The following is a 27,904-nucleotide window of genomic DNA, read 5'->3' as shown; positions in this document are numbered from 1 at the left end:
AAATTATACACTTCCAATTACAGGGCCAGTTAAAATCAATACAAAGGTGGAGAAAAAGATCATTTTTCTTATGGAAGTAACTGTTTTCATTAATTTTTCATTAGCCCTGCTTTTGTTTTGCTATCCATCACTGGAGGAGCTGATATGAAGTAGATTACATTTAGGTTATCTTACATGCTTCCAGGATTTAGTAGATATTGCCTGATGAAGCTGCAAGCTTTAAGGCTTTAACTTACATCTGAGTAATGCCTCAGAAGAGTTTTTTTTTTTTTAATATATATCTGAGCCAAACAGAGTATTTGAAAGTTGAATTGGCTAAGGTTATTCATATGGTACTCTTTTAAAGTTACTCATCCAAACATAGTAGTACTGTAAGGTAAGCAAAAAGGACCATGGTTAATCTTTTTTTTTATTTTGCAAATTTCAATTTTGCTCTGTGCAAGGTATGGTTTTATTTTAGCTTCAAACAAATATATCTATTAATAGCACACAAAGCTTTAAAGCATTCCCCACATTGACAAAAATAAAAACTGAACAGCCATGCCTTTAAGCAGCTGTATTTTCCTCTTCAGATTGCTAACAGGAATTACCAGCTCTTTTTCACTTATTACCCAGCATTTTCCTTCTACGATGTGTTAGTTGTATGGAAGGGAATTGAAGTATCCAATATAGATTATAGATATTAATGAAAGAACAGGGTCCGAGCATGAAGATGAAGAAATAAAAAAGAGGCTATTTAAACACATTGGATTTTTGTTTTGTAACTGGCACCAAAAAAAGAAAGAAAAACAAAACTAAGTGACTATACAAGATGACCACAGTTGTAATGGTCATAATTTTAAAATCTGAGACAGAAAGGCAGTGGTGATACAGCATCTATGCCACACTTGAGCAAACCACAAATACATCGAGGTACATCAATGTTCTCAAAGTGGTTTTGTATTGAAGGTATAACTGTGAAGGGAAATGAAAGGACTGTGATGGCAGGCAGGTTAGTGCCAGCAACACCTGAATTTGAATCCTGGAACTGCTATTGCTTTGCCTGCAACCCTTGTGCAAGTCATTGCTCTCTAATCATTCTGTTTCCTCATAGGTAAGATGAGCATGCTACCACTTACCTCCTTCACAGTTGCGGAGATGCTTAATCCAAGGTTTGTACAATCTTCTGAACAGGCAAAGTATTCTTATGGCACTGCCTAAATACACCCAAGCAGAACAAATACAATGGAGAGGAAAAGGCAAATTATAGATTCATAAGCAATTTTCGCCATTTATCTGGCAATGACTATATTTAAGGCAAGACACCAAATGCAAATCTGAAATATGTTATTTATTAGGAAGTTGTAAGGATTAGTGAAACAGCTGCTACAGATCTTTAGAACTAGCATCCCATGTGCTAATTCTTATATCAAGTGTAATTTCTTCTGGAGTAATCAATTGACGCATCAAACATCAACTTATTTGATCCTCACTAATCCATAAATTTGAATGTAATAGAATGGAAAATCAGAACAAATACAACTAACAGTACATTAAGCTAGAGTGCCAATGTAGACTATGTATAGATTAAAAAAAAAGGTTGCCACCCAAATTGAGGTGCATACTTCACATGTTGCATACCTATAAATTACAGGCTGCTTAATAGTGGTGACTAAGCAAGGTCAGGCATCCAATATTACATATTTTCCTCAGGAAAAAAAAAAATACTGACAAGCTACATAGTAGAACAGAAACAGAAAGACTATTTGGTGTTATAGATGAACTCATTTATCAGTCCCAACTCAGAGTACAGAGACAAATCACAAGGATCAGTTTATTTCCTCCACCATCCATCCAAGAAAGATAATCAAAGCTGTCCTCTTAAATGCAATACACCTGACCAGTGTAGCTCAGCAAACGCTCATCACAACTTGCATGGATATTGGAGCTGACCACTTCAGAGCAAATTGTTCATATTAACGGGAAAAGAGGAGGAGTTGTCAGGAATGCAAGGTCTACATTTTGCTGTGAGATAAAAGTGAGAGAAATGCACCTTATCTGATGTTAAAATGTAATAGTTTTATTTTTTTTTAAAGTTTTTAAACACAGGATTGTGGGCAGTTTATCATTTTGGTCCAGGTTCTGACCCCTGGCCCCATTACATAGCACCTTACTCCATGAAATAATCTAATCCAATCCAAAAGAGATTACTGAAGGAGTAAACTACTAGTTAATGTGAACAAAGGGGAGCACAATCTGGTTCTTAACAATTATCAAAAGAAAATCATCTAATTGATCATTTCATGGACATACCGCACAACAACAATAATGTATTAAACTGCAGGCCAAGAAAGTTATAAAAATATATATATTTACAAGAAAACAAAAAGGTATCCAACATCTCCCGTGGGACATTTCTACATTTGCTAACAAGTGTCTCATCTGAAAGAGGGACAATTTCAAGTGCTAATATTAACATGCCATAAACACTGACATTAGTTATTGGCTAATATGAAAACAATGCTCTAGCTCAAGTTACAGTTATAAAAGTTGGGAGAAAACTTGTGTATTGTCAATTCAACTATATATTTGGCATCTGTGTTGGAAGAGAGGTGGCGATTTGACTTCAATAGCTTCTCTCTCAAATACAGAACATCTGATCCAATACACAGTTTATTTCAGGGAGCGTGAATAACCAGATCAGTGAGGTAATAGCCAAAGACAGCACAGAGACTTAATGCAAAGTATTGATTTTGGTGCTGGTGATCCCCTCCAGACCCTTAAGAAATAATAAACCATTGAAGTCTGAGAAAAATCAGCTGGTCTAAAGGCCCTAAGGGTTTCTTGGTTTCATTTCCACTGTAAATAAATCAACAAGAATGCCTACATTCACATACCAGTTGTCCACTACAAATGATTCGTAATATAGAATTCCTCAGTAAAGAAGTGACGGATTCAAGTAAATTGTTTTATTTCTGTAAAAAATAAACATTGGTCAATAGAAGTCCAAGTTCTCTTTAAAAGCGTGGTCGTGGTCTTTAAAGTGTATTTGATATGTCATTCACGGGAATGCAAAACATTGTAATTTAAGTGTGAGCCCATTTAAAAAGGTCTATGAAATATTCAGGATCCATAAACAAGTTATTTCTTTGTAAATTAAAAATTAGCTCATGATTTGCAGAACAATGGGAACAAAAATAGTTGAATGGGTTGCTCAAATCCTGTACTTTCAGATCCGGTCCTCTGTAGCCAGAGTCAGGCTCCAGGTGATGTCCCTGCTGGCTTATGTCATGTCTTCAGTCATATGATTTTTAATCCTGTGCAGCATGTCTGACAGACTACATCTAGACTGCATTGCTTTTCCGGGATACTGGAGTTATCCTGGAAAAGCAATACAGTGTCCAAGGAACATGTCCGCATTTTCCGAAAAAATTTTCAGATGCGCTCTTTTGTCATCCCGGTAAACCTGGTTCTACAAGGCATAAGGGGATGTGTCGAAAGAGCACTTTTCTGAAATTTAGCACCGTGTAGATGCGCCAAATTTTGGAAAAGCCTCTTTCGAAAGTAAATCAGAAAAAGATACACAATTTACATACTGCAAATTGTGTAACTTTTTCCGATTCAACTCTGTAGTCTAGATCTGGCCTTAGTCAAATTTCAATGGGATACAGCCCATCCCTTCTTCTACCCCAACCAAACTGCTTCACAATTACCCCCGCCTCTGCTAGCCAACAACTGAAAATATGAGCCTGCTGATCAGTGCAGCTTAAACACACACAATTCAGCTTTATCCTAGATTCATGGCAATGAATTGGGAAAAGAAACTGCAAAATGAAACTCTGCAAAGCTCCTGTTGTAAGAGCAGTGGGGAAGATATTAACTAGTATTTTTTTGTATGCAGAAATTCTACAAAATGTAACTAAAATAAGGGACTTTATTTTTTCCCACCTAATCAAATGGAGAGAATTAATTCAATTTAGGGGCTCATCAGATCTGGAGTTTCAAGAGTCATTATTGATGAACACTTACTTTACACAATATATTAAGGTTGAATTTGGGAAAGAACTGTGCTGGGTTTCAAATGAAACTTTTTGAGGGCTATTTGTAAAAATCTAGGGTTAACTTTCCAAAAAGCAACAATGCAGTCACAGTTCTTTGGAAATCAGAGGCTCACCCCCCTCGGAAAGTTTTATTTTAAAGAAGATTGTGTCACATGGCATTTTCAGTGTATATGCATAGCAGTCCTTTGACAGTTGCTTAATGAACCTGCCAGACATGTAGATTTGACAGATGGCATTCTTTGCAATTTTTCCACTTGGCATTAGCTAAATAAAACACCCACTGATAGCATAAAATACAGTTATATTTAGAAAGATGAATTAAAACTATTGTACATGTAAAAATGATTAGCTTCCAGAAATGAGTTGTCCTTATTTCCCTCCTTTTGTTTTCTTTTACTGGATATGTTGCTTACGTGTCTACTGATTAGATTTCCTAAGCAATATTTTAAAAGACATATTGTTACAAGCGTGACTTGTCAACAGACAAATAATCCGTTTCCTTTTAAAAAAAAAATCTATGTTTTGTTTTCCTGCATCTCATTACTTTTCATTAGTCATTACTTTGTGACCTCTTACTCCATAGCTACAACATAATTGCTCTGACATTTACATTCAGGGTCTCAGAATGATTCATGACTCAACTCTAATGAATGAACATTCAGTGAAAGCATACATATCTGCCCATTCAGGGATTTGGAAAGATCAGGAAGTTTTCTCTTGCTTCAGGGAGCTGAACAGGTACATTGTACAAAGAGTCACTAATCTGTCATCTGAACAAAACCCAGGTACTTTAAAAAACAGCAACCAAAATGTTTTGTAGTGGAATTTAAGAGGAAAGATAAAAGGAATTCGTTTGATGCCTGTTTCCCAACCATCCCAATGATCTCTGTGCTAACACAGAACAGGGGACAGTCAGGTGCCCTGGAATAAGTCAGAGGCCCCAGTAGCAACAAGAGTCAGGCAGAGTTTCCATAACATATATTCAAGTTTTTCAATTTAGTCTCAACCATTTCAGACTACTTTGCACCAATACAAATATCAATCCCTGGGTGGTTGTGTTTTTAAATCAAAGAATATTTAACCAATTTTCAATTATGTTTAGGTTAGAAGAGACTTGTTAAAACATTTACTTCTCATGGATTCAACTGTCTTTCCCCCACACCTTTCCAAAGGTACAACCAACCCGGAAGGAGGGGGAGGGAATGAAGTACAAGAATGTATTTATTTTGTAAGTGAAGTACTTATTTCCTGAAAATAAGCTTTTAAAAATGATACAGCTATTTCAGCTTTTCATAAAGCTGATCAAAATGAAAGTAAAACCTTATAACTGTCTACCCAACTGAAATTTCTAGAGTTCCCCTCCCCCAGCCCTCACGTCCTTCCCACGACTTGCTCATTTCAAATCACAAGGGTACGCACGGACTAGAAAATATTAACTATGCCGCCCTCTCCTAAACATTAATAAAAACCAGAAAAAATGGTTTACTTTTTTCAGTGATCAAAACTATATTCAAAAACTTGTTACATGGAGTATTTGCTTTTCACAACGTTTTTAAATAAATAGCAAGGTCTCACTCAAATGAATGGAATGCCTGCACCATTGATTCAGTCGGATTTTCCATAATAATACACAGTCATATAGTGTAATATTGCATAAAAATACTTTGGATGGAAGATAATGTGGTTGCTGGTGCATCTTATATGATAAAATCATCAACCTGTGAAGTTTGTGCAGTAGTGTCAGGATGTGTTATGTTTACTTTGCAAAGTCTAATTGACATCAACTGGGCACATGCTCAATTGATTTCAATAAGATGTTGCCCAATGAGAATAACTTGTAGGATAACCGTGTAGAAAGTTGCTGCCTAGTGAGAAGGTGGTGGTTGATGGTGTAGCAGAGGAGTCTCACTTCTAGGCAGAAACTTATTAGCCCTAAACAAGGGAAAGTAACAACATTAAAAACAAACATTCCAACTTACAGTCAAGGTAATTCAGAGTTATAGCTGCCAACTCCATGTTTAAAAAGGAATGATGCGACTATCGGTATAGATTTCAGAACATTCACCTGGCATTGTTTCCATTACTGAGGTCTCTGGGCCAAACTTCTATTATTATTATTATTTTGAGTTTGACCAGTGTTGAAAATGGTCCCATCACCACAATAGCCTCTTTTCAAAAACTCAGACAAACCTTAAAAAAACTAGTGTTGAATGTAAACCAGCAATACAGGGCTCACCAGACAAGTTTTCCAGTATAGGCCAATGAGAGCATCTATTTCTTGTAACTCACTCTACCGTGCAGGGGAATTGCAGCTTATTTACTGTATGCAAGATAACTTGCTTCTCCTAGTCTTATTAGAACTCCAGAGAAGAATAACAGTGTGAGCTACTCATGGATTATTTCAACTTTTTTTTTTTTGTTGGTTAAACCAGACCCTTATTATTTTAAACAGCGTTTATTGTATCCTACACATTATAAAATTTAAAAAAATTGTAGGAGAGCAGCAGATTCAAACTACAACAACTCTACCAAATATTAATTCTGGCCCCATCACAAACAAAAATCTCAACTCATTTAAAATGAAAAAAGTAACTTCACATCTGTGAGGGCAGACTAAAGTGTGTGACTTCTATACAGACTATGTTTAAAATCTCAGTCGACTAGCTTTCACGGCAACGAATGGATGTTTCCTGAAGTTTTCCTGCCTGGTTACCTCTAAAAAGACACGGACATAAACCTCTATATGGAAATAAATTGAATCAAGATGTGCACAAGGGAAAATGGATGGATCTCTGGTAATGGAAAATATATAGGAGTAGTTTGTGTCTCCCCTGATGGTAATGGCTTGTTTACCATTAAGTGGTCCTAAACAAGGTCTAGGACACTTAATGGTCATCACAGCACCAACCCTATCTACCAACTTTTTTTTTCTTTCATTTGCATTTTCTATTTTTGACATATAATTACACCTTGAAGTTGTTATTATTACTATCCAAATGCTCCCATATGAATTCAGGTGTGGTCTCTATATTTCATACAAAGGCGTCTTTATTCAATTTTAGTTCCAGGACTTGTTTGGTGTCCAAACTGTAAATATAACGTCCCTTTTTTGCATAAAGAAACATGTCCATTTAGTCCAGAGGCTCTTGCTTTATTCGAATGACGGAAGGTGCACGAGATGTCCTTCTGAGTTCTCGCCTCAGTACGTATTCACTGAATTGGGAAGAGTCCACCCCTCCTCCACATGAGCCAACAATCTCAAATCCTCTTTGCTGCAACCTCTCAAGTACCTGCAAAGAGAGAGTAAATAAATGTCAACAACAAACCACCAAAACTGCTACCGCTAATGAAGGACAATCAACTTGCAATAGCCAAACTGTCACCTTGTGTAAAGAATGTACAGCTCTAACAGACTTTACTAGAATGTTTTAATTAGTAGATTTCCTTTAGATGCCACTGCACTCCCCAATTTCTTTTAATTTATTAAAGAAAGAGATTACTTACCTTTCAATAACTTGAGTTCAAGATATTTTGTCCCTATGGGTGCTCCATCATGGAAAGCATGTGTGCTCATGCGCTATCAACCAGAGATTGGAATTGACAGCGTCCACAGATCTACTCCTGAGCACTATGCATCTTGTGCAGCACAGTGAACAGATGTAGGGAGACATGAACCACGGCTGCTAAAGTTCCTTCTCAACTAGAGAGTCAGAGACTCTGAATCTGAAAGGAAGGAGGCCGGGGGATGAAGCACGAACAGGGACAAAACATCTCAAAGAACTCACGTTTTTAAAAAGGTAAGTAAGCTTTCCTTCTTCATTGGGCATATGGCCCTATGAGAGACCCCTATGCAGTGACTCAGAGACAAGATATGCACGGAGGTGGTGGCTCCAAGATGGTTTGAAGGATGGCACCAAAGGGGATGCCCATCTTGGATACAGGTAGGATAGTGTAATGTTTGCAGAGCATGATATAACAGGATGCATGCTGTGGCCTTGAAAATTTCAGCCATGGAAACATCCTTTAAAATGGCTGGAGAAGTAGACTGAGCCCCCGTGGAGTGAGCTGTCAACAGGAGGTGGGGTGGTTGCACTCCAATGGCCTTGTAGCAGAATAGGATGCAATTTAAAACCCACTTTGACAGTCTCTCTGTGGAGACAGGTTGCCTTTTCATTCCTTCCAAGAGAGAGAGAGGTGGAGCCCTAGCTTCTTCCCCTGGCCAGGCAGAAAGGGAGTGCAATTGTAATCTCAGAGGTGTGGATCCAGCCCCTTCCCATGAGGAGTGAGTTTTGGGATGCCTGGTGACTGATGAATATCCTGAATGACATGAAAATCTGACCAGACCACTGGGAGAAACTAAGCATGGGCACACAGTGCGACTGTGTCATGGGAGAAGGTAGTGCAAGGGGGGAGAGCTGCCATGAGTGCCCTGAGTAGAGATGAAGGTGGCAAGTAATGGAGTATTAAGAGAGATGTAGGAATGCACAGATGCTCACAGGCATTTACCTGTACTTCAACAGAACTCAGTTTCTGTTTTCCATTCCAAAAAGTAGAAAAGAGTCCTTGACAGAGAAGCTTCCAAAGCAGATGCAAAATGACAGAAAAACACCAAGGAAGGACGCAAATGTTACCATTTTTATAGGTAAGTTTTACATGTGGAAGACTTCCTGCTATTGAGAAGTACAGACTGGACCTCAGCTCAGCAGCCCAATCTTAAATAGGAAAACCAGTGAGGCCTTCAAAAAGGATAGCTTGGTCCTTGTCCCATGGCAAACAAGCAATAAAATGATTACATTTTGAGTATTTGCTGAAACTGTATTTTGGTCTAAGGGTCTGAAAATATGCGACTCAACTGAAGAGCAGTGGACGTGTAACTCTTCCTGCTGAGGAGTGTCAGGCATGAAGCCTCCCTGTCAGAGGGTGGTAATCTTGAAGGACTTGGGCAGTTTCCCTTGTTGGCTACATCCACCACAGGGAAATGGGGGAGGAGAGGTGAGGGAATGCTCTAGCCCTTTCACTGGTATGTATTTTTTTGTCTGCCCGTTTGAAAGTTTGCATAAGAATGGCAGGGATTTTGGTTACAGGCAGGAGACAAGAATGCCTCATTAATAGGCAAAGCTATCTTACTTCGGGGTAGAAGAGACGGACATATAGAGGCTGCGTCTACACTGCACCCCTTTTCCGGAAAAGGGATGCAGATTAGACACTTTGGAATAGGCAAATCCGCGGGGGATTTAAATATCCCCCGCGGTATTTGCATTAACATGGCTGCCGCTTTTTTCTGCTTCAAAGTAGGAATAAGAGCTCCTCCAGAAAAGGGCTTATTTTCCGAGAATCACGTCTAGACTAGCGCTTTTCTCCGGCTTATCCCCAAGCCGGAAAAAAGCGGCAGTCATGTTAATGCAAATACCGCGGGCGATATTTTAATCCCCCTCGGATTTGCCTATTCCAAAGTGCTACATTAGCATCCCTTTTCCGGAAGGGATGCCAGTGTAGACACAGCCTATAGAGTGTCCAGAGAAGGATGAAATGCTTGTACCTCCCTTGAGAAGACTAGAAGAGATTCTTCAAGTTCCTTCATTAGTTCCTGGGATACCCTAAAATTGTCTGCCTAGGAGGCTGGTAATAGCAGCATCATCACTGTGTCATGAGTGAAGAGGAGGATTTATATGGAGGTGTGCATCTCCTCTTCTGCAGGTTGCTCCTGAACTTCTTTCCATCCTCAGGAAAAATGTGGCACTAAGGAGTGTGGCTACCATACCAGTGGTTATGGTTGCACCTGTGGGAAGACTAAACATGGCTTTTAAGAGGCACAAGAATTCCAATTAGGTAGGCAAGGGAAGGAGTTATTTGTGTTCAGAAAGTCTGGAGAGCCTTCTTGGTCTAGTGATTTCTTGCTCGGGTACTCATCAAGTGGCACAGGATGGTAAGGTAAGGAAGAGTCCTGCCCAGAAATGTCAGTCTGAGGCATCATTCCATGTCCAAAGGGGAAACTCTTACTACTGGTGACAAAGACAGTGCTGGAGGCTACGAAGGCACTAGAGGATGGGAGTGTACAAGATGCTTAGCTCCTACTGTCAGACGAAAGGAGGTAAAAACCAGTGGACATATTGGTCTCAGCAGGTAACTTCTCTCAGTGCCCCATAAGAGGTGCAGACTCCATTTCCTCCGAGATGAGCAGATGGTTCTACAAGAAGAATCTCAAGAGTGTCTGAGGGCTATGGCAATGGGCAGTCAGATCTGGGAGTGGCAATGATGCTCTAGTTAGAGACAAGAATTGGGAGTTGTCGACGTTGATGAGGCAGCCACCTCTGTGCTCAAAGTGCATGCCATCTGAAGCTGATGGTATTGGAAAGGAAGTAGAGACTTTAAAGAGCTCCGTTAGCCCTTGGATTCCTTGGAAGATGTTGGTTATAGACGAGTCCTGCTGTCAAGATGGTGCTGGTGAAGTTGCCTATCAGTGCGGACTGTTGGCAGGCTAATCAAAACAGGACATCTGCTTAAGTGATACCAAGGACTCTGACTCGGCACCATTGTCTGTTGGAAGCATGGTCTGTTGGAACCATTGAGATACCCACTACTGGACACGAGGTCTCTCTAGGATCTATTTTAAAGAGGAGACCTACCCCCTTTTTTTTTATGTTCTCTTCGAAGAAAGAGGTTCTCTTTTTCCTAGAGTGCTTTCTCTAAAGCAACATCAGTCATTAACAAAATACTGGGGGAAAGGAAGGAAAGAGTCAGACCCCACAGACTTTAAGGAGGATGCCATGAGGAGAAGCTTCAATCTTACCTTCCTTTCTTTGTGAAACTTATTTTTAATTAGGGATGTTAAGTAGTAATTAATTTGCTAGTCGAGTAGCAAATTTCCGTTGACTACTCAACTAGTCAGTAAGCCAGCCGGGCCAACCCATGGCTCGCGAGCCAAATATGGCTATCTCCGCCCCCCCCCCCCCCCCCGAAAGTGCAGCTTGTGAAGACGCTCCCGCGCCCCTGAAAATGGTTCCTGCCTCCCTGTGCTCACTGGGGTAGGGGAGCCGTCTGGCACGGCCATTCAAAATGGGGTATTCAAGATGGCGGTGGCCAGAGGGAGCCTGATGTAGCCAAAAATCCTTTAACACTGGGGGGGCTTCCCCCCCCCACACACCCTCTGACAACATTTCCCTCCCGTCTCTGTGTTAGATGCACAACTATTTGGGCTCTTTACCTGTAATGGGTTGGCCACCCCTGTGATGAGCACTGCCACATTCCACCTTTGAAATGTACAAGAGCCCCAGTGGGGACTCTTGTGCATTACAAAGTTGCAACACCGCATGTTGCCCAAGGCCAGCGGGAAGTCTCACTGACTCCGGGCTCCATGTGGGTGCTTCCGCTTTGAAATGCGCAACAGTCCCTACTGGGGACTCTTGTACATTTCAAAGCTGGCACGCCACATGGAGCCCGGGTTCAGCAGGGGAGTCCTCAGCTGATCCCGGGCTCCACTCGGCATTTCAAAGGGACAGTACCTCTCTCCTCTCCCTCTCCTTGCTGCCTCTATTTTATAGAGGCAGCAAGTGGCCGGGGGGGGGGGGGGGGGGGCGCGAAGGGGAGAGGAGTGACTAGTCGACTATCCTGTCGACTATCTGATAAGCATTTGCTCATTGGATAGTTGACTAATCCTTTACATCCCTACTTTTAATCCTCATGCATCTTTGCACTTGGATGGGATGTGCGAGTCTCCAAGACACCAGAGACAGCTAGAATGCATGTTGCATTTCTCAGAAGTTAAGCCAATAAGGAAGAACTAAAGAATTAACCCCAAGGAACCCGGGGCAGAGGCAGTCAGAGAAAACACTATTTGTGTAAAATGAAAAGAGAAAACAAATAGTGACAAAACCAGAACAACTACTGAGTAAACAAAACAACAGGAAATAGCTTCCGGGAAGCAGCAGCAGACAGCTCAGTTGCTCCATCTCAGGTGGCAGACAGCTGGGAAGAAATTAGAGTGGTAGTGGGTCTGCTCATCCCATTGTTTGGGAGTGCAATATTGTCTAGTGCACAGGCGTGAACCACTAGACATTGCTGATTCAAATCTCTGGTTGAGACAGCATGGATACTCACACATCTTATGATGGTACACCCATAGGGACATGTACTAGAAGAAGGGTAAGAATTACTTAAATTATTCCTAAATAGAGTTAGCTGAGGTCAACCCAGTTCAATACAGATTGTTGCATATGTAATGTAAGTAATGGATTGAACAGGAGAGGAAAGTTTGTCAGGTTCAATTTAGAATTATTTACATACAAGTATCATTTGCTGGGTCCAAAGCATTGCACAGGTGTATCTAAATAAAACAACATGAGGAAGTAACGGACGAAAACTCCAGAACTGAATGGTACTTTACCTTCAAACACCTGTTGAATATAATGCAGTAGCTAAAAAGAAAAGTCCTTACTATCACCAATCCAGGGGACGAGGGAGTTAACAACTTACTCTAGATGTGCTATCCACCAGCATTCCCCAGCCATTTCATGGCATTTATTTTACATCAAGTGTACTCATTTTATGTACTATGGCTACTCATCATTTCATAATAAAATGGAAAAGTCACCCAAAGAAGAACAGGGAGAAATCAGCATATGTCTTCATTTATGTTTCTTCATAGAGCACAAAGAAAGAATACATCTCATCTCCAACACAAATCATATATGGCAACACAATACATATAACAAGGTATTTCTCATCAAACCCAAAGATTCATCTAATACTAGGGATGTTGCATGGTTTTCAAAGCAACTTGTTTCAGCAACATTTGTTCTTACTCAAGGATGTTTGGAGAAGATGCACGTGACAAGTTGAGGAAGTCAGCCCTAACCTGTGGTACTAAACCTAGCCTTACTTAGCATTTCCATTTGCTATTACCCATCAAAACTTTCAGGAGTTAAGATAGAGTGTCAGTCCACTGGCATATAATCAGTCATTGGTCTACCTTTAAAATGAAGCACTCTTCATTTGTCTTCATACCTGAACTGAGTTGAGGTGACAGTATCCATTCAATGGAAACCTGATGACATGGGTGGAGTCGTGATTCCAGCCAGCATTGACAGAATTACACATCACATCGCCAATTTCTGGAAAAACTTCTTCTATCAAAGATTTATCACCACTCAGTGTAATCCTCTCTCCAAGATCTGGGGCAACACGCACCACCAAGCACTCACAGGACCTTGAAAAACGGCCAGTCTCCCGATCCTGTTTCCACCTTTCCATTTCACCTAACATGGGCTGGAGCTGAAAATACTTTGCCTCTTCATATAGCAAACTGTAGTCCTGAAAGACACATATTTTACTGTGCACAACTAAGAAAGATGCATTGTGAATATACATTAACTGCTTTTGTATTTGGTTATTCTGGCAAAGAGCAGTTCTAAGTCTGAAACCCTTGCTACACATTTCATAATTACTACAAATAGTCTGAAAATATACTGACAAACAATACTTAGAAAAAAGTTTTTACCTCCATTTTTTTTAAAAAAGGTGCGATTTGTGGAGCACATCAGACAGTCACAGTCCACTTTTCTCGAAATCTTTATCCCACAATGATGCCATAAAATGACAACCTCACTGAACAGATGGAACAGAACTAAATCAGGATTCAGAAAATCCATCATTAGGATCCATCATGTCTTACAGCAATACCAGCAGGCATAGTAACAGGTATAAATATGTAAATGAGGAAGACGACAATGGTTTTTAAAAGTAAAATGATTCTGATATTTGCATAATGATCTGCATATATTACTGCATTTTAAAAATTAAGTATTTTGAATATATCCCTTTTTGTTAACAGTATTGTTTCTGCTACGTTGCCTCGCACACTACAGAAAATGAAGCATAGCCAGTATAGAAATTATTTAGATCTGATGCTCCCAAATTTGCTTGCTTCCATATTTTACATTTCTATTTTGTTGTTGCTGTTTTTTTTTTTAAAAGCATGTATTTGGGGAGGAGTGGGAGAAGTGTCTGCATGAAGAAAACTAATCTGAGAATCACACAAGGCAGAGGAATGTAGTAACAAGGTCAATATTGCCTTGAAATTGAGCAACAGACATAATGCTTAATAGGCAGATGATAAACGGATAATTGTCCAGCTGCGTTTATAATTAAATGAAAATCATCAACTAATACGAGCATCTGTAACAGAGAGGGAGAGCTATTTGTTTTAAACATGAGCCTTTACAGAAGACTTAAAATGTAACTGGAAGGGACCTTCAGAACACCACAACGAATGTCCTGTCAAGAGTTTTTTTTGGTTAACATTTCAGAAGTTATAATTATGCATTAGACTACTCTGCGAGGGTAAACTACTAATGTTATGAACAAGGCAGCCTTTAGACACACACGTTACTTAGGTGGGTCTGTACTAGTCATGCATAAAAGAGTAAGCACGTTGTCACCAGAGATTATTCAAAACATTGCTTCAATCTTAAAGTGAAACTAATGCTCATTTCACCAGTCAGACAAATTGTCGTGCCACATACACAAGACAGACCAGATTTTCAAAAGAGTTTAACATGCTATATGCTCAACAATAACCAAAAGGCTATACAAATATCCGAACCTGCTTTTACTATTCCATGTCACCTCCCCTAGCCACTCTTAATGCCATGCCTCCTAATCTAAGATAAAGGCAGGACATGATGCATTCTCCGATATACATTCACATGGAAGAGGGATGAAAAAGATCCCTCCCGAGCCTCTCTGTGCTTTCTAGGTCTCATTTAACTGACAATCCTCTCCCCCCAGGAAGTTCTGAGAAGTCTGAAGCATGTGGATCCACAGACCTAGCTTAGCGGATGAAATGAAGAATGATCACAATTTTCATGAAAAGAACTTTCTTAAAAATAAAAGTTAAGTCCAGAAGGATAGATATCTGGTTTAATCATCAAGTTGCAAGAACTCACCCTTCACTTCTCAGTTAAGACACTAAGAACAAACCACATGTGTGGTTCTCATGGGTATGGGAAGATGAAAAACTCTGCAGTTCACCCATTATACACATTTTACATGTTATTTACTTTTGGCTGTCAGGACTCACATGTCATTCTTCTATTGTCAACCTGGAGTCCTTTTAATTGGAGGAGGAGAACAAGAATTGATAAAAACCCCTCTGGAGAGGTCATATAGTTTAATATATATGCTATACCATGCTATGGTCAGGAAGGCAAAGTTTACCACTAATGCCCTTCAAGAAAAGGCCAACAGATGGCACTTTAGTGAGACAAAGCTTTCTTCTGCCAAGTAAGTAAAGGCTTCTGTCAAATGCTCCAAATCCACCTCCTGTCTCAGACCATTTTAATTACATTCACAGATTATCTCTTCTGAGGAGGAAATACATTTGCACAATAATTTCATACACTTAAGTCACTTAAAATCTCACCTTGAAATCATCAGGAATTAGGAGTTTTGATGTTCGTAGAAAATTCAAGATATATCTGAACATCTGCCCATCTCTGTCAATGAAATAGTGCTGCTTGAGACTGTCCAAAACAATAGGCTCTGTGCCATCAAAAAGCCTTCCAATTCTGGAGAGGAAAAGAGGTGAACACCAAGGTCAAATTACAAACTACATTTAGCCATTAACGACCAATAGCTACTCACAATGTTAGTGAACAGTAGCACTGCTACACAAGAGAAGGGCACCTGAACAATCTGATTTTACACCTCCTCAGGCTGCATAACAATGAATCATGAGAGCAGTTCAAATTTCTACATAGTCACTCCTTGATTTCAGTAGGACTATTCTTGTACATTACTATTACACAATAGAAGGGCAGCAAATTCTGGATTTGAAGGAATGTTATTGCATACTAGGGAGAGCAACATAACAAATGAAGACATCAAGGCACTTCTGTTAAACCTTGTACAGTTAAGTAAATTATAAAAATAGCAGGTGAGCAGATTTCACAGTAGAAATTCAACGTTATTGTAGCAGGCACTTATTAGCTTGCTCTAAAGTTATCAGCCCTTTTGTCCACCTCTATAACAATCTCATGGGCTTAATCTTCCTGCAACATGAAATTTTAGGCTGGATTTTTTTCTTGGTTTGCTGTCTAAGGAGAAAAATTTGGAGAGTGGATGGAGGAAAAGAGGGGTGTGAAATTTGAACAGATTTCCTTATGCTGCTTTTGAATCTTTTTCAAGACAAAGTGAGGAAGAGAAAGAGCACTCGCAAGCATGCGCATGTCCTTACATTTAGTTACTAAAACCAGCCAAAGGACACTTTTGTGAAATGGCTGCATCAAATACTGCATAACTCTGAAATACCACATGGACAGTTTCCATGCAGGAGGCCGGAGCTTTGCTTGATTTGAGATCACACAACTTTAAAGCCTTGTTGCAATTTGCTATATTCTGCAAATTCTACCTTTTCATTTTCTTAATGAAATAAAGGCTCAACTACACACAGTTTTTGTGCCAATTTAGCTTTATTAGTTTAAAACTTAGCTAGCTAAGTCAATGCTAGCTCCCAATGTGGAAGCAGTTATACTTATCTTTTTTGTACCAGTATATCAGTATGAAAATAAGCTAATTGTGTCATACCAGAGTGTGACAACAATTGAAATAATATTAGTTTCTAAATGAATACAGTTGCATTGGAACAAAAACTGTATAGCTGATCAAAGTCTCTTTCCATTCGGAATATACAACCACCACAATGTAAACTACAGAGACTGTTCCCATACTAAAATAGTAATAGAACAACCACACAACCCCAACTATTACATCTCAAATAACTTCCATTGTTGCATGCATTGTTGCTTTAGACATGTTTGTTCCAGGACATTAGAGAGACTAGGTGTGCGAGGTAATATATTTTTTTGGATTGATGTTTGCTGGTCCAATAAAGAAAAGGTCTGCATAAAATAAAAAAAATAATGACTTTACCAACAGAAGTTGGTCCACTAAAAGATATTTCCTCTTTCATCCTTGTTTCTCTAGATAACAAAGAAGACAGAAGCATTTCATGAGCATAACCCATGATTCTTCATCAATTCAAAAGTTATGCAAAGAGCAAATAAACTGATTTTAAAATGAATTATACACCAGTATATAATAAGTAGCAAATATCTCAATGACATATACTATATTAAGTCTGGGATTCAGATTTAACCTACTCTTTTTGATCAGCTCAGAGAGATGACAACTTGAAGCAACACAGAGGACCACTAACCTTCTATGGTCATTTAACATTCTGCAGGAAATGCCCTAAGCTGAGGTAATCCTCGTTATTACGGTTGGGCGAATAATTTGTAACAGATAACTTGCTGAATGAATCTTGCTTCTTTCTCTTTGAAGAAAGGTTGCACAAGTACGAATAAAAATAAATTTTAAGAAAATTATATTTTGAATTTAAATCAGTTTATTTAAATTTTTTTAAATGTGAAGTAAATACTTTTTTTTAAATTAACCAATTTTAAATTAAATTGGAAATGGCAATTAATCTAAACTTCTTATAAACTATTAACAAAATTTAAATTAAAGAAAAAAAATCCAACAGAACATAACTGCTGGAAAAGTTTTCAAGAAAGTCAAACCATTGAACTAGTAGAAGCAAAGCACCAGAAACCACAATTTGTCAAAATACTCAAGTTTTTGGCAGCAGTAGCCTTTTCTGCAAATGCAGAGAGAATATTTTCTTCATTTCAATTTTTTCAACTGCAATTGGGAGCTGACAAAGTAGGAAAGTTTTTTTTTTTTCCCCAATCTATGAGTAAGAACTAGGTATGAGAGGATGAGATCTACTAGCTCTAAAATACTGAAGTACACAGAAATCAAAAAGAAATCAGTTCAGATTACTAACAAATACGTTCTTCATTTAATACATCTGTTTCAAAAACATGTTTTGATAAACACTTTTCCACTTCTCTAACAGCAGATTTAAGGTAGTTTTACTTAATAAAAATTAAAACGCTATTTTTGTACATTTTTGATTGAATTGCAGTTTCTACCAAACATAGCTTAGCATAAATTGTGAATAAAAAATTAGTATGTCATTCACCATCTTCTAACACTATAAAATTATGAAAATTAAGAATCTGAATAAAATTTTAAGCAATATAATTGCCTGATATAGCATGCATCCATCTGGTTAGTACAAAGCAGTATCAAATATAGTATGCGTTGCAAATCAATACGTTTGAATAATTATAAACCAATGAGACTCAACCTTTATTTCTGAAAAGTTTTATGAAATACAAATGCAAAACAAGATTAGATTTAAGTCAATTCACCATGGGCTGCACACAGCAATCTTCTATTCAAAATTATTCAACAAACTTTTTCAGCATGCTATTTACTATGTAGCTCACTATTGTGACTGGTCACACAATATAGATTCTGTTCACTGATTTGATGAGCATACCAGGTTTGTGGCTATGTATGTGAAGGTATGCTGGTGAAGACTAGGGATGTTAGAAACGGTATAATTGAATAGTCGTGTAACTGCATGAAAACTAAGCAGATAGATGACTATTCAATAGTCCCTAGGGACAGGGCTGGCAGCCAGTGCACCTCTGGCCCAACTCCCAGGAACACCCTGCCACCCTGTACTGCTGCCTCTCTATCAGAGGCAGCAGTGTGGGGTGGCAGCAGCCCCTGTCCACTGGGGTATAAGTTCCCTGAGGACAGAAGCTGCTCCATGGGATGCGGGGCAGCCTCTGCCCATGGGGAGCTCGGGTCCACAGCAGCCTCCCCTGGTGCGCTTCTGGGGCAGCGGCATAGCAGAGCTGGTGCTGTGGGGGAACCAGCTTTTAAGCCAGCTCCCCCCAGCACCGGCTTCTACCTGTTCAGCCCCTCCCTACACCCACTGCCTCTGTAGGAGACTTGAAAGCTGTGTATATTTGTTCCAGCCTGCCCCCCCCCCTGCTGCATCAGAGGTAGCAGCGCGGGGTGGGACAGGCAGATAGGGTGCTCACGGGGAGCCAGTTTATAAGCCAGCTCCTCTCAGGCACCAGCACCCACTCCTCCCCACTTCCTGCCTCTGATACATTATCAGTTAATTGTGTGGTCGTCTGCACAATGACATATCTAGTGAAAACATGCCTGTAAAAGTAATTTTCATACACATTTTGAGCCTGTCAAGCTTAGTATTGACACTGGAATGTACAAAGAGTGCAAAACAAAGGAAAGGAAAACTTGTTTTTATCAGCCACCTAAAGGCTCCAAATCAGGATGAAGGCACCCATTGCCTAGACCTCCTACAAATACACAAAGCAAGTCCCAGTTCTAAAAAGCTTAAAATTTAATTTTCATCAAGGCAGTGCTCCCAGCCATCCTAAATTCTGAAACAGAAATTGCAAATTTGACTGTAAAGTAGTATTTAAAATAGCATGTATGAAATTACACACATATACAATATTTAAAAATTAAATATTGAAAGAGTATAGGCTAAGAGCCATCCTTTAACCATGCTGTGAAGTTCTGCACGTAATATTTTGAAGGGTGAGTGCTTGAATAAACTCCTTCAATCATAAATCAACTTCTGCTTCATCGGACTTTGAAATTATAATGCTAAAATGACATAAGTTTGCTGGCATGCAACAGGATTGTGAAGTCGTGTTTACTATAATTTCACTTTGAAAGAAAGATTGGAAGATATGGTTTCCTTCACATGGTCCCTGACGACCTTGGTTTAACACACACAACTGATCAGCAAAGACAGCAAAAAATGTATGACAAATTTATTACAGATGAATGGATTTCAAAATACGGAAGTGGTTTGAAGGTAGCTTGCAAAGCAAGTTGATAATAATAAACAGATTTAGCCAACTAGCAAGGGCAAAGGATCAAAAAGCTGTCATACATTCAGAGGAAAATATGCTTAAACATATTTAATTAAAAGTTAGATGAATTTTCTCTATAGATGAAAAATTCATGTCCCAAGGTTTGAAACGGTGACCTGCAAAGAGCAATAGTTAATTCTGCGGTTTTAAATATCATATTCGACAGGCAGCAAACTACTGCTTCAAAGGTTGAAAAATGTAACTACTCTAAAACTCAGCTTCAGAGAATTTTACTTTAAAGGACCTAAAACAGACAGTATTATTTTTGGAAAAGAAGGCTAAGACACAAAGACGACCAATCTTTTACTCTAGTACGTACTCTAGAGGGCATTTTCCCCATAGACGAGCACACCCAATAGACTTTTCAATCTGTGGTTCTTGAATTAAAATCCAGGTATTTGAGCAATGGAAGATGACATTACTAAAAGGAACACCTGTCTTCAAAATATAACCCCCAGTTTGGCTGTCAAATGAAAAGCTTTGCTGGTACCCTGTGCCTGAAAGAAAATTATAAAAAATTGATTTTCTGTTAGTGTCTTGTGCCTCAGTAGGGAATTCAGGGAGGGAAAAAACAGCCAGTGCCAATGAAAAACAGAATATTCCATAGTTTACATAACATGTATAGATAACATAATAAAATCCTGCTAATTGGTGATTAGACACAACTGGATTAGAGGAGGAAAAAATTCCTTTACACTGGTTGGAGACATAGGCAGCTGAATCAGAAGCAAACACTGATTGTGTGAAACTACTTGGATTGTTACATTACTTTTTGCTTTAAAGGAGAATGAACATGAAACAACGATTGCAGAAAGGGAGCATGGTTTGCTGAATATGCTATACTATTCTGTAGGTAGCACTGAAGAATATTAGACAAAACAACAACGGAATCAGTTATTTCCTTTGCGCATTTCACAAGATCTTTTACACGGTTATTGGAAAGGGAAAACATTGACTTTGCACCTTTCACAGAGAGTGGGGAAAGGGGTTATCTTCAAGTTAGGAACACAAATGTTAAAGCCAAAACGGGCAGGTGGAATACAATGAACTACTTGCAACTCTTTTACAAACTATGTCTTAAGCTAACCATGCCCCCTTACCAAAGGCTTCCCTTGAGAACCTATTTTCTCCATTTGCTTGCTTCAGCAATGAAGTAATATTCTGTATTTATGACACCATAGCATGTTGATGGTGCTAACTAAAGCTTCTTGATCAATATTGAAGATTTCTTCTTGAGTATAAAAAAAGAAGGAAGAAAAGAGCTAGGAAGGAGCTGGGCACACATGAAAATACTTGTCTCCTTAGTAAATTAACATACTAGATGGTTGCAGAATAGTGATAGAAATGTAGCCGTGCTAGTCTGGGGTAGTTGAAGCAAAATGCAGGACAATGTAGCACTTTAAAGACTAACAAGATGGTTTATTAGATGATGAGCTTTCGTGGGCCAGACCCACTTCCTCAGATCAAATAGTGGAAGAAAGTAGTCACAACCATATATACCAAAGGATACAATTAAAAAAAATGAACAAATATGAAAAGGACAAATCACATTGCAGAACAGGAGGGGAATGGGGGGGGAGGGGAAGGAAGGAAGGTAAGTGTCTGTGAATTGATGATATTAGAGGTAGGGAGAGTGGGATGTTTGTGAGTTAATGGTATTAGAGGTGATGGTTGCAGATTTCTTCACAAAAGCACAAAAACTGTATCTACAGTATCTACAGTACTCAGGACAGAGCTCTTTCACAAAAAGGCATATGTGGACGGGGAGGAGGGTTTTTTTGCGGAAGAAGAGGCCTCCAGGAAAAAGCACAGGCATCCTGGTGGCCTCTCCATACAAAGTAATCACAACTCTATAGTTCCTCTCTCCTGTGGATGCAGGCACCCTGGACAAGTCTTGTGGCAGGAAGCTGGCCAGAGAACAGCACCCTGACAGCGCAGCTCTCCCTGCCACACACATTGCAAGCCAAGTCTGCAGCTGAAGCCACCTGTGAAGCCCCTGGCCCTTGCTGGGAGCAGCCCACGGGGTCCCAGGACCCTCCCAGGGGAGCAAGAGGTGCGCACCCTCCTGGTCAGGCCCAGAGATCCAGGCCCTCCTCAAACTGTGGGGCGAGGAAGAGGCCTTGGAGGATCCTCAGGCAAAGAGCCACAATGCAGACATTTATGGCCGCATGGTCGAGTCCCTGGCAGAGTGTGGACACCCACCCTGAACTTGGAACAGGTCGGGAGTAAGGTGAAGGAGCTCCACCAGGGATATCGCCATGACACTGAGCACAGCTCCCACTCAGGGGCAGGACCCCACACCTGCCCCTACTATAGGGAGCTGCACCAAATCTGGGGGGGGGGGGCATCTTCTGCACCCATCCTTATGGACTCCAGACTGGAGACCCCAGTGATCATCAGCCCAGCCAGAGGAGGAGCTGGAGAGCCAGGGACCGCCGGCCACGGCAGAGGAGGAGGAGACGACGGGCACAGTGACCCTCTACCTCAAGCCGGTGCAAGGGACCCAGGACATCTCCCATGCCTCCTCAGATGCCTGGGAGGGATCTTCAGGTGAGTGGTCTTGCTTTCTTTCACATACACAGGGCGGGGGAGGTGGGTGCAAAGGGGGCGGGGGTGAGTGTCGCTCGGGCTGGACATTGTGCAGTGCTCTGTAAACATGCAACCAGGTGCTGAGTTACTATGCAGCACGTGGACGCAGCAGGCAGCCACTGAGCATGGGTGGGATCCTGCTGCCAGGCTCAGGAGAGACCATACACATCCTGCCACGGGGGGGCAAAGGGGGCACCCCGGCTGGAAACAGGCTAGCTGCAAGGACGCAGGCACAACCCCACACAGACTGAGGAGTGCCACACACAGAACATGGGCATGTCTGTACGTACGAGGCAGCAGCCACTCCCAGAGACAGCACTGCGAACTGCACCTGTGTGCGTGGACCCCAGGGAACGCCAGGCTACTCGCAGCTCCTCTGCTGCCCATGAGGGGATCCCACTGTGGCCAGACAGTTCCCTCGGCTGCATGTCCGTGGGCCGGGTGGAGGGGAAGGAGAGGAAGGTGGGAAGTGAGCAGCATGGTTCTCTGGGTACCTGTGAGACAGGGCCTGATGTGCAGGCCCCACATGGCCTTGCACTCATGACATCCCCCTCTGGGCTGCGGACTGTTGGTCACTGCTCACAGCGGAGGGCACAGCCTCAGGGACCGAGTCTGCAGGGATGACTGACCCCCTCTCCCGCTGTGTGTTCTCTACAGCTGGACCAGCCGGGACCGAGGGCCGAGCCACACCACCACGGCCACCTGCCAGAGCCCTGGGGATCTGAAGGCGTGCCAGGGTGCATGAGGTCCTGATGTGCCAGTACATCAGTGTCCTTCAGGACATCCACCACACCCTGGTGCACAAGGTCTGCACTGTCCTGGAGTGGCAGGAGCGTGCCTGGGACCAACTGCAACAGTGTGACCGCACACCTGCCTGATGCCGCTGCTTCTGGCTTCCAGCCACCTGCCCCCCCTACTATGCTCATTTCCCTTCCACATAAGAATGGCCGTACTGGGTCAGACCAAAGGTCCATCTAGCCCAGTAGCCTGTCTGCCATGCCTCTGCTCCCTCTCTATGCCTCCTCCCCTAGCAATGCCCATGCCGCTCCCTCTCCCAACCCTGTCCCCACTCCTGTGCTGCCCCGACCCACCCAACCCCAACAAGGTCCCTGTACCCAAGGTGGCACATCGAGCCTCTCCTCCCCAGTTATGAGCCCGCCTCCCACTGCCCACCTTTTTCTGAATCTTTACTCAATACAGACTGCATTTAAAAAACAAACAAACAAACAGGAGTGTTTATTGGGAGGTCAGGGCAAGGGCGAACGGAGGGGTTGTGGTGGGGAAGGGATAGGACTGCCAGGCAGAGGCCCCTAGTGAGGTGGCCCTGAAGAGTTACTGGGGTTCTTGAGAACACCTCTCAGGGTCTCCCAGATGTGCACCCCGGCCTGATGGCCCTGGCAGATGGCAGCTGTCCGTAGCTGCTGGAAGGCTCGCCCCTCGTGGCTGGCGTCTGCCCCTCAGCCCAGAAGGAAGGCCTCCCCCTTCCTTTCCACAACGTTGTGGAAGACACAACATGCTGCCACCAACTCGGGGATGTTGTGCTCTCCCACCTCAAGGCGGGTAAGGAGGCACTGGAAACATGCCTTGAGGAGGCCGGAGGCACACTATCAGGCCCAGTTCAGGTGAGCATGAAATTGGTCACTCCTGGGATCCAAGTGGCTGGTGTAAGGTTTCATAGGCCATGGATGAGGGGGTAGGCCGCATCCACCACAATGCACAGTGGCATCTGCACATCCCCAACGGCAAGTTCACGGCAGGGGAAGAATGTGCCCGCCGCCAGCTTGCAGTACAGGCTAGAGTTCCTGAAGACTCGGGAATCATGTGCCCGGCCCGACCACCTGACAAAAATGTCTGTGAAGTGTCCCTGGCAGTAGACCAGGTCCTGCAGCACCACGGAGAAGTAGCCCTTCCTGTTAATATCCTGGACTGCTCGACGGTCCAGTGTGCGAATTGGGATGTGGGTCCCATCGATCGCTCCCCTGCAGTTTGAGAACCCCAGGGCAGCAAATCCTGCCATAGTCATGTCCAGGTCTCCCAGATGGATGACCCTCCGCAGCAGGGCCCTCAACCTGCAGATGGAGAGACAGAAATACACAAAACAGAGAATGAGAGAGGGGGTGCCTGAGCTTTGGGAGGTACCCGCCTCCCTCAAACACCCCAGGAGTCACTTCCTATGAGGCCGCACTCCCCCCCACTCCCAGCAGCAGGACTGTGTGAGGGTGGGATGGCACAAGTCCCCAGTGACAGGGCTCCCCCCCCACACCTGCACTTCACCCCCCCCTCCCCCAGCCTCCCTTTCCCGAGAGTCCCCCTTATGCAGTAATCTCCACTCCCACCCCCCTGGCAGGGACTACAGCCCGAGTGCAGCTTACCTCCATGAGGAGGGCCCCGACAGTGGACTGAACTGGTTGCCCACCGACCAGTAGCTTCCAGAGTGCAATGGCGACCCGCGTCTCCAGGGGGATGGTGGGCCGCAGGTGTGTGCTGCATCTCGGGAGGGCAGGGGCGAGCCAGGCACACAGCTCCACAAAGGTGGCCTTTCGCATACGGAAGTTTTGGAGCCACTGCTGGTCATCCCACCACTCCACGACCAGCCTATTCCACCAGTCCGAACTGGTGTCGAGCCTCCAGAAACACCAGTGGGCTGGGATTGCCAGAGTGGAGCAGACGCAGCCACGGAGAGGGTCCCCAGAATAAGCTCGGGGTCCAGGTTGTGCAGGACCAAGAAGGCAGCTGGCAGAATGTGCTGCAAAAACTGCAGCACAGCCGTGTGGGGCCATCGCATGCCCAGAGGCAGCTCCGGCTCCATGGCACAAAGGAAAAAGCTGTGGCATCCAAAAAAAGAACAGGGCAACCACAGCAGGCACTGCTAACACTTTATAATACCTTGAAGAGGTAGCAATCACGCAGCAGAAGCAGTGTCCAGGGGGGTTCCTTTAAGCGCGTGTCTCTGCAAGGCTCTGGAACCAGCATTTGGAAGCAACTGGTGACCTAAAACCCTGCCTGAAATGGTTCAGGGTGGCCTTTTATGCGAGAGCGTGCCCAATGAGTCTGGACACACTTTTTCACAAAAGCACATGGTTTTTTCGATGCGGTTTTGTGTGTAGACGTGCTCTTTCACAAGAAGTTTTTTCAGATCTCTTCCGAAAAAACTGCTTGTGAAAGAAGTCTGCAGTATAGACATAGGAGTGTTTTTTGGAAGGCTGGTTAGGAGACAGTGGTTTATTGCTCAGCCACTGATTGGCCCATGTCATCTTTAACGATAGTTTTTTTAGTTCTATTAAGTGCTCAAAAGCAGTTTGCATAAGAGCAAGTTAGAAAATAAGTCCATTTGAATGTGTGTTCATTTCATGGCCGTGTCATTTCCTAGTACGTTTAAATAATATTTTGAAGGGTTTTGTCTCTGTTTTGCCATAACAATACACTCTCCTAGAAGCTAGCACATATCACGGGACATTCATGGCAGAGAGAAATATGCAGCTAAACTACTTAAACTTGGGACTAGGGATGCCAATGAACAGACGACTATACGATTAACCAAGATAAGCCTAGGCTCATCAGTTAATGTCAACTACTTGCATCTTCCCCTCCTCCCCCTCCTTGGTGGGGGGAGGGGAGAGCAGGAGGCAGTGCTGGGGGAGCATCTTAAAAACTGGTTCCCTTGAACACCAGCTCCATGGTGCTGTCTGCCCCTCCCCCCATGCTGGTGCCTCTATCAGGGACAAAGGGAGGCTGCCACAAAGCAGCCTCTGTCCACAGTGGGCCCAGGCTCACCGTGGACAGAAGCTGTTTCATGGCAGCCTCTCCTGCACCCGACCACAACGCAGCCTCTGTTTGTGGGGAGCTAGGATCCCCACGGACAGAGGCTGCTCCCACTTGCGCTGCTGCCTCTGATACAGAGGTGGCAGCAAGCAGCTGGTCCATGAGGGGAGTTGGTTTATAAACTGGCTCCCCTTGCAGGCCAGCTCCTGCCTGATTCAGAGGCAGCAGTTTAGGGCGGCAGGTGGTTGCAGCGTGGGGTAGGGCTGGGAGCACACTGGCTGCTGCCCCACTTCTGGGGACTATAGAATAGTCGTGTAACCGCAAAGTTTTAATGCAGTTACATGACTATTCAATTACCAAATAGCTAACATCCCTACTTGAGATGACCTGAGTTTAGTTGTGCTACAGTAGGCTGCTTTCAGGTTAACAATCTGCTTTTCATTTCACAGACCTCATGATAACCCCTTCTTATTTTAATCCTCTCTCAATATATAACTCGAACTCAAAACTTTCAGAGTCCTGGAGATGTCCTTGCCATAGATCGCTCTTACATTACTAGACTGACTAAATTTTAACAGAAGAGGCATGAATGCAGTGAGCAGACACTAAAACTAGCTTTCCTAAAGAGGATGCTTTTTATAAAGAAGGCAGCAGAGAGGAAGTGAGGAACAGATACAGAAAGCCAATTACAGACAGAAAAGCAGGTTGGACCTTCCCTGGTCCAGCACTTTTGGGATCGGATCAAATCAGGGAGTTTGCTGGAGCAGGGGAGGTCAATGATTGCCCTCCACTCCTGGCCCTTGGCCCCAGTTGCTAGGTGCTGGTGCACAGCCCTGGCTGCTGAGCTCTGACCCCAGCTGCCAGCCCAGCTCTATGGTCCAGCAATCAGGAGCGGCCCGAGGCTAGCTGCAGCAGCTGGCGCCTTAGGCAGGGCAGCGCAATCGGCACCCCTGCCTGCACAGCCATCAATGGCAGAGTCAGCAGCGCCCTAGGCAGCCGCCCAGCTTGCCTAGGCTCACGGGCTGCCCCTGCCAGCAAAATCCGTGGCCCTGTTGTGTTGGAACACTCAATGGGGGGAAACCAACAGCAGAGCAACCACAGAGTCCCGGACGATGCCGCACCATGGGTGTTGCTGGATCAGAGAGTCCCAGACTAGAGAAGTTCAACCTGTACTAAACAATGAGATGCATAGGTGCTGGAGCAAGGGCTGCTGCGGAACAAGGCTTACAGAATGGTTCAGTGGCTCTCAGCACCTGTACTAAACAATGTAGCAGGCTTACAGAATGGTTCAGTAGTACAGGTTGGACTCTCATTCTGTAGCAGGTTTACAGAATGGTTCAGTGGCTCTCAGCACCCCAAGTATACAAGCAGTTCCAGCACCCCGATAAGGCACTATCAGAAAACGTTACAGGGAAAACTCAAGGGGGTTTAAAAGAATTCTCTACAGAGCCATCTTGCTAAGGAATATAAGGGAATAGAACGCTTTACACAAAGTGCATTTCAACTATTTTAGGATTAATATGCAAGTGTGGAAACAAAAGAAATATGAAAAGCAAAGGTCAAATCTGGGGGCTATAAATGCTCAGATGCAGAGATAGATGAAAGTGGCAAGTAGTCTTACATGCAGAGTGGCGTTTGTAAGCAACAGACTGGGGGATCTGAAATGATGAGCAAGATGAAAGCATTAAG

General features: G+C 42.8%; 1 protein-coding gene across 10 annotated transcripts in view; it reads right to left on the bottom strand.

Moving 5' to 3' along the window:
- Positions 1-1,309: 1,309 nt before the first annotated feature.
- Positions 1,310-27,904, bottom strand: part of KCTD1 (potassium channel tetramerization domain containing 1) — a 139,633-nt gene continuing 113,038 nt past the window's right edge. For 9 of the 10 annotated variants that reach the window (XM_006127188.4, XM_075920809.1, XM_006127189.4 and 6 more), the window contains exons 3-5: positions 15,460-15,604; positions 13,044-13,349; positions 1,310-7,330 (exon numbers count right to left, since the gene is read on the bottom strand). In XM_006127188.4, the coding sequence (XP_006127250.2) occupies positions 7,172-7,330; positions 13,044-13,349; positions 15,460-15,604 (610 nt within the window). In that variant the 3' untranslated portion in view covers positions 1,310-7,171. The other variant, XM_075920807.1, reaches the window with a different exon arrangement.

Source organism: Pelodiscus sinensis, chromosome 2 (assembly GCF_049634645.1).
Source record: "Pelodiscus sinensis isolate JC-2024 chromosome 2, ASM4963464v1, whole genome shotgun sequence".
Taxonomy (NCBI): domain Eukaryota; kingdom Metazoa; phylum Chordata; order Testudines; family Trionychidae; genus Pelodiscus; species Pelodiscus sinensis.
This window is presented reverse-complemented; position numbering and strand designations above follow the sequence as displayed.